This window comes from Chiloscyllium plagiosum, chromosome 2 (assembly GCF_004010195.1).
Source record: "Chiloscyllium plagiosum isolate BGI_BamShark_2017 chromosome 2, ASM401019v2, whole genome shotgun sequence".
NCBI classification, from domain to species: Eukaryota; Metazoa; Chordata; class Chondrichthyes; order Orectolobiformes; family Hemiscylliidae; genus Chiloscyllium; species Chiloscyllium plagiosum.
This window is the reverse complement of record NC_057711.1, coordinates 102,451,681-102,459,601: the sequence shown is the minus strand read 5'-3', so window position 1 is coordinate 102,459,601 and position 7,921 is coordinate 102,451,681. Positions and strand designations below refer to the sequence as shown.

The 7,921-nt window shown below is 39.8% G+C and overlaps 1 protein-coding gene across 1 annotated transcript in view; it reads right to left on the bottom strand.

Annotated features, from left to right (window-relative positions):
* LOC122562319 (uncharacterized protein KIAA2026-like) overlaps nt 1–7,921 on the bottom strand; it is a 104,703-nt gene that overhangs the window by 16,420 nt on the left and 80,362 nt on the right. Inside the window, exon 5 of the mRNA XM_043715189.1 lies at nt 5,463–5,552. Coding sequence (XP_043571124.1) covers nt 5,463–5,552 — 90 coding nt within the window. The remainder of the gene's footprint in view (nt 1–5,462; nt 5,553–7,921) is intronic.

Sequence of the window (7,921 nt, the reverse complement as noted above, 5' to 3'; positions counted from 1 at the left end):
TCCTGATGTATGGTAGTGTGGCTCGTCCTTTGGGTTGCGGCATGTCCTCGTTCCGTTGTGTTTCTCTTAGGCATCTGTTGATGAAATTGCGCGGGTATCCGTTTTTGGCGAATACCTTGTACAGGTGTTCCTCTTCCTCTTTTTGCAGTTCTGGTGTGCTGCAGTGTGTTGTGGCCCTTTTGAATAGTGTCTTGATGCAACTTCGTTTGTGTGTGTTGGGGTGGTTGCTTTCATAGTTCAGGACTTGGTCTGTGTGTGTGACTTTCCTGTATACCTTTGTGGTGAATTCTCCATTCGGTGTTCTCTGTACCCTCACGTCTAGGAATGGGAGTTGGTTATCCTTTACTTCTTCTCTCGTGAATCGGATTCCTGGGAGTGTGTTGTTGATGATCCAGTGTGTTTTCTCTATTTCTGTGTTTTTAATGATTACAAAGGTGTCATCAACATACCTGACCCAGAGTTCGGGTTGAATTTGTGGTAAGACTGTTTGTTCTAACCTTTGCATAGCAGAGGCAGTAATGCACCGGCCACTACAGCGGACAGCTGAAACTGATAACCGGAAGTGCAGGGACAGGCCACTATAAATGCCAGAGGAAACACCACAGAAGCACTTCACAGGAGGCTCCCAAGCACTGAGGATGTCACCTAGACAGGGGACGAAACGTTTGCAACAAAAATTTCCAGCTCGGCGAACAGAACCACAACAACGAGCACCCGAACTACAAATCTTCACCCAAACTTTAAATTTATATCTAGATCACCAAAGTGAAAAAATAGCGTGCAAACCAATTCCCCATGGAAGTAAATCACAAAACTTTTTTTTAAAAAGTTACATTCTCAGGTTAACTTTAACAATTGGTGTCAGCCCAGATAATGTGTTGAAGGTGTTAGCCCCCTGTGTGCTGCTGTCTGTGCCATAATGTTTAGACTGATTCTAATCTAAAAATTGAATTAACAGAATCTTACATGGATTCGTGTAGTTTTTGAGCAAAGTACAATGTAGCTCTGCAAGTATCTGTGTGTGTGTATAGTGCAATGGTGGTCACCTGTAGTGTGACATGAACCCAAGGTCCCGGTTGAGGCCCTCCCTATGGCTACCGAACGTAGCTATCAGCCTCTACTCGGCCACTTTTCGCTGCTGCCTGTCTCGAAGTCCGCCTTGGAGGATGGTTACCCGAAAGTCCGAGGTCGAATGTCCTGGACCGCTGAAGTGTTCTCCAACTGGGAAGGAATACTCCTGTCTGTTGATTGTTGTGTGGTGCCCATTCATCCCTTGCATTAGCCTCTCCTCTCACAGATTTAGACCCTTTACACACACACACACACACACTCTGATACTCTCAACCCCCCATCCCCTACACACACACACGCGCACACACACACACACAAACACCCACATGTATACGTACACACATACGTTTGTGGGGAGAATTTGTACTTGCAGAGTTACATTGTACTTTGCTCAAAAACTGCACAAATCCATGTAAGATTCTGTTAATTCATTTTTAAGATTAGAATCAGTCTAAACATTATGGCACAGACAGCAGCACACCTTCAACACATTATCTGGGCTGACACCAATTGTTACAGTTAACCTGAGAATGTAACTTTTGAAAAAAGTTTTGTGATTTACATATGAAAGAAGTGAAACTAACATGGTCATTCTAACAGATGAGAGACTTTGCAAACATTCAAGGTGCTTTTAAATGTACAATTTCAGTTACATCACACTGTAAACTTTTGCTATAAATTCTGTCTCTTATAATTGTGTACTCCACAACCATCTGCAGTGCTCCGAAAGCTACTGCATCCAATTAAACTTGTTGGACTATAACCCGGAAAGAGTCAAATGTACTTAATCTTTCAGTATATAAAAACACAAGCAGCCACCAGGTAAGTTAAATAGTTCATTAGGTTTATTTACTAACGTAGGATTCAAAATGAAGGGCAATGAGAAACTACAGAAATTATAATCAAACTACAGACAAATGGAAAAGTCAACATCTACAATCCAACTATGGGTAAAATTGTCTTAGTCCCAGAGCACCTGAGGGCTTCTCTCTCATTAGAGACAGCTCAGGGCGGTTAAACTTGAAGGTACCATACCTCTGGCAAGGTTGGGATAGTTGGATCTCTATGGTAATCTTAGGGGTAACGTGAATTGAACTCATGCTCTTAGCACCACTATCGCAAACCAGCAGCTCAGCCAACTGAGCTAACTTATAGTCCAACTATAATGGTTAGTTGGGAGATGTTATAAGTGCAAATACAATCTACTGTCCAAGTCTGACACTAGTGAGATCACGTGAAGTCATATTGTTTTGAATGAAAGACAATCTAGCTCAATGTCCAGTTCATTGTAAAATGAAAGCAAAACACTAAACACGAGATCTGAAGTACAAACTTAAAATGGAGAAACTCAACAGGCCTGGCAGCATCTATAGAAAGGGAAACATATAATTTTGAGTCTAACACAACTCTTCTGTTAACAGCCACTCCACAGACTTGTTGAGTTCTCCACTGTTTTCTGTTTGTATTTCATCCTCAACAAGTTTTGCCCCAATAATAGTAACCTCCTCTATTAAAACCTCAGTTTTGAGAAGCTCAGGAATTCTTATATACGGCACTATTCTTATATCCAGTGCAGACTACTCCAAATATTTATTGCTTTGCAAAAAGGCAAAAGAATATATCCTTTGCCATGCAGACAGCATTAACACTGAATATCATTTTAAGATCCAGTTTATATCTCCCCTTGAAAGACTTAAAAACGTTAATAAGGTCACAAAACGCTGTCTTCTTCCAGTACAAATATAATTAAATTGAGTTGTACGAAAGGCTTATGTCCAACAACTCATGCCCAATCTATTTATGAACCTATATGATCTCCTTTGCACTCTTCCATAGTCAATATACCCTCCGAGGCAATATTCAGTAATTAATAGAACTCTTCAAGATGAAAAGTTTTCTTTTAAAAAAACACACTTAGATTCTGGAATACTTGTTCTAACCTCAAAACTTTAAGATTCAAAATCCTAATTTGCTTTTTCACCACTGTTGAAAATTAGATTCTCAGTTAAGGAACTTTCCACAAAAATCCTCAATTCCTTTACTCCTGCCCCACTTCATAAAGACTATCACTGATTCTTCAAGTGACACGTTTTGGTAGAAAGAACGAGCAGAAGCAATATCAATTACCTGGTATCATTCTTATGGGGGTTCAGGAACAGAAGTGCTGGGGGTATAATATAGACAAACTTTGAAGGTGGCAAGACAAGTTGAGATGGCTGTTAGAAAATTAAACATAATCCTTGGCTTTATAATCACTGGCAAAGAGGACAAAGGCAAGGGAGGTATGGCAAGATTTCAAAGAACACTGGCCCCAGCAGAGTAGTCTGCACAATTATGGGGCAATGTACTTTCAGAATGGTGTCAAGGCCCTGAAGAGGTGACTTATCAGGAATATATGATTTTATTGAAAGACTGGAGTGACTGGGCTTGTATACCCTTGAGTTTAGAAGACTGAGAGGGGATCTGATTGAGACATATAAGATTATTAAAGGATTGGACACTCTGGATGAAGGAAACATGTTTCCGCTGATGGGTGAGTGCCGAACCAGAGGACACAGCTTAAAAATATGGGGTAGACCATTTAGGACAGAGATGAGGAGAAACTTCTTCACCCAGAGAGTGGTGGCTGTGTGGAATGCTCTGCCCCAGAGGGCAGTGGAGGCCCAGTCTCTGGATTCATTTAAGAAAGAGTTGGATAGAGCTCTCAAGGATTGTGGAATCAAGGGTTATGGAGATAAGGCAGGAACAGGATACTGATTAAGGATCATCAGTCATGATCACATTGAATGGTGGTGCAGGCTCAAAGGGCAGAATGGCCTACTCCTGCACCTATTGTCTATTTATATGGAGCGGAGAAGTTGAGATTGCTCTTCTTTGAGTACAGTAAGTTTGGGGATTTGACACAGGTGTTTAAAATCATGAATAGTTTTGTCAGAGTAAAGAAGTGTGGCCTTGTGGCACTTAATCAGATTGATTAAAGTAATCTCAGTAAAGAAAAGACCGCTTGTGGTACAGTAGTAGTGCCTCTACCTCTGAACAAGGAGATGTGGGTTCAAGCTCCACTTGTGCCAGAGGTGTGTAACAACATCTCTGAGCAGGTTAATTATTTTATTTATTCTAAGAAATTTTCAACCTGCTCCAAGTGGCAAAGAGTGAGGAACAAGGAGAGATGGATTTAAGGCAACTAGTAGAAACACTAGAAGCAAACAAAGACCAACATCTGTTTAACATGAGTTATAATGAGCTGAAGTCATGATCTGAAAGGATAATGGAAATAGATTCAATAATTATTTTCAAAAGGAAATTGAGCAAGTACTTGAATCAAAAATAATTGTAAGGCCGTGGAGAAAAAAACACAGGGACATGTAATTCACTGAATAGTTCTGAGGAAGAGCTAGTACAATGGAGCAAAACGCTACCTTTTGTATCATTCTTTAAATCCTTCAGAATCACACAGCTCATTTTCGGACATTACTTATATGACTTTACTTTATTTTTCAACACTGAACAGTTCTTAGCCTAACCCCCATGACTTTCCAGATCTCTCTAGTTCACTTGTTCTCAACATTTTTAAAAAAATACTCTCTCCCAATTTATTATTAGCAAACTGTCAAGTTTCCCTTATGAGCTGTGCTCCAAATCATCAACCATCAGTGTGGCTGCTCATCAATTAGCCTTTGTTTCTTTTATCAATTTCAAGGGAACTGTGAGTGTCTGAACTTTAATTAACTACACAACAAAGGTAATCTTTGGTTTGAAAAACTAACAAAGCAAGCAACAAAGGCAATTTGAGCAGAGATCCAGAAGTGCAAGTGGAAGGAGAGGTTTAAAACTGAAGAAAAGTAATTCATAAACTGTGTGGGGTATATAGCAAGCAAATCTTATTAGTCCCAAAAAAGATTTGCTCAGAACTGCAACTTTAGATATTTTTAATCAGTTTATTTTGATATGCCAAATCATGCATCTGAAGGCCTTGTACCCAAGCCTTCTGGCCAGAGGTAAGAGATCACTGCGTGACAACAGGCCTGAATGAGATTTTCAAGCTTCGTTTCAATGTAAAATGGCAGCATTATTTAAAAATACAATCCAACAGCAGTTGGAATTCTGCCATATTTTAGATATGTAATTACGCACTATAGTTTCCTTCTACAGAAGAAAAACTGAAGATGTATTTGAGGAGTGTAAATTAAGTTCTAAACTGCTCAAACTACTATATAAGTCTGTGAGAGGGTGCGTCTGTGGGGGGTGTACGTGTAGATGCAACTTATAATTGAAAATGAACCAGCATTCTGAATCAGCAACATCCAAAAGGGAAGAAAACAGAAGTACAATTCGTTGGAACATCTTTGACATCCAAGCTTTGTTCCAGAGCAAACAGATCAATTACTTACAGATTTCTTCTTATTATTTTCCAGTTCTTTTAGCTCTCCCTCCATTTTGGCAATGAGTTCCCTGAGTTCATCAAGACTAGTGCAAATGAGCTATGGGGGAAATTTAATATAAAAAATTACTGACTTCAAAAAGAGCTCTGATCAGGCTGTATGAAGAACAAGATATACAAGTCGCACCTAGAGTTACTGGCACAATTACAATTTTACACAAACTAATTTCTTACATTTCATGTTTTGCTTCTGATGAAATAAATCTGGCATTTGAAAATAATGAACTTGCAATGTGAAGAAAACTAAACAGAAAAACGTATTATAATTACATCAAAAGTTTAACAAAGCACGTATACGGACACTTGTCAATTTTGAACCAAAAGAAAATTAGTAAATAATATTATATTACTGCAAATATTAGGAAACAAAACTCATTTTAAAAATCAACACAAACTGTGCTTTCAGACAGCTAAACTAATTAAAGTATTAAATTACACAGCACACAAAGAATGCCCCAGATAGGTTTGCAGCCTTTCTCAATGTTACCTGACCTTGCTAAGGAGGTCAAAGTGGAATTCAAGCTGACTTCAGTGAACCTAGAATCATTGACAGGTAGCAGTGTACAAACACAAAGGTAATAAGGACACAATCCATCAAGGTACTCAGTGCTCAAAGACCAACAAGGCCCAGCCCAAGGCACATAAATGCTGACTGAGGCAATGTTAAAAATCACACAACACCAGGTAATAGTCCAACACTATTTAGAAGCACGAGCTTTCGGAGTGCTGCTCCTTTATCAGGTGGCTGTAGAGTAGAAGGTCATAAGACACAATTTATAGTTGTGTCTTATGATCTTCTACTCGACACGTTGACAGTTTGATGCAACTGAAATTATATATTGACAAAGACCTGAATTGTTTGTCAAGTCTCTTATCTTTCAGAATGACCAATTTTGTTTCAGTTCTTTCATATGTAATTACCAGAACATTTTTTAAAATTGCATTTTCAAGTGAACTTGAACAATAGGTGCCATGTCAACTCAGATAATGCATTGAAGGTGTGAGTATCCTGGGTGAGGCTGTCTGTGTCCCAATGTTCAGACCGATTTTATTTCTACAAAAGGGATTTAAAGAATCTTGCATGGATTCAAGCAGTTTTTCAGCAAAATAAAAGTAATTCTGCAAGTACAAATTCACCCCATAAACCTATATGTGCGTGCATGCAGGGTGTCGGTCTGTAGAAGTCAATTTATCAGACCACACCCTTCAACCAAAAGAGATTGACGTTCTTAGCAAGGGTCTCAATTTCTGCCCCACCATCAAAATGGGCCCTATGCATCTTGCAGCAGACATGGAGGAATTCAGATGAATGGGACTCTGGGAATTCTTTCAAAATGCCAGCAGTGATCGCAATGAGCCGACCGATGAACCAGAACAGTCATCACAGGGATCTGTAGAAGGGCGACTAAAGGAGGAGTCAAATTGGATCCTACCGCAGGGCCTTTCTCCTGGGCTTGACGTGTATGCTCAAGCTGTCAGGAATTATATAAATGCCAGATTCATCAACTGCAACCACAAGATAGAGTCGAACATCACCCAATCACAATGCAATGCCATCCAGGCTCTCAAAACCATTCACAACATTGTCATCAAACCAGCATATAAAGGGGGAGCCATCATTATTCAGAATAGAACAGATTACTGCAAGGAAGTGTACCGACAACTGAACAACCAGGAACACTACGGGCAACTACCGGCCGATTCGATCAAACAGCACACCCATGAACTAAACACATTGATCAGGACTTTGGATCCAGTCCTTCAGAGTTCTCTAGATGCCCTCACCCCACATGCTTCTTGTGTAGGCGACTTCTACTGCCTTTCGAAGATATGCAAATCCAACACATCAGGACACCACATCGTATCAAGCAGTGGGACCCTGTGTGAGAACCTCTCTGGCTATGTCAAGGCCTATGAGTTTTAAAATAGTGATGGAAAAGGATAGACCAGATCTAAAGGTTGAAGTTCTAAATTGGAGAAAGGCCAATTTTGACGGTATTAGGCAAGAACTTTCGAAAGCTGATTGGAGGCAGATGTTTGCCTGAAAAATGGGAAGCCTTCAGAAATGAGCGAACAAGAATCCAGAGAAAGTATATTCCTATCAGGGTGAAAGGGAAGGCTGGTAGGTATAGGGAATGCTGGATGACTAAAGAAATTGAGCGTTTGGTTAAGAAAAAGAAGGATGCATATGTCAGATATAGACAGGACAGATCAAGTGAATCCTTAGAAGAGTATAACGAAAGTAGGAGTATACTTAAGAGGGAAATCAGGAGGGCAAAACGGGGACATGAGATAGCTTTGGCAAATAGAATTAAGGAGAATCCAAAGGGTTTTTACAAATATATTAAGGACAAAAGGATAACTAGGGAGAAAATAGGGCCCCTCAAAGATCAGCAAGGCAGCCTTTGT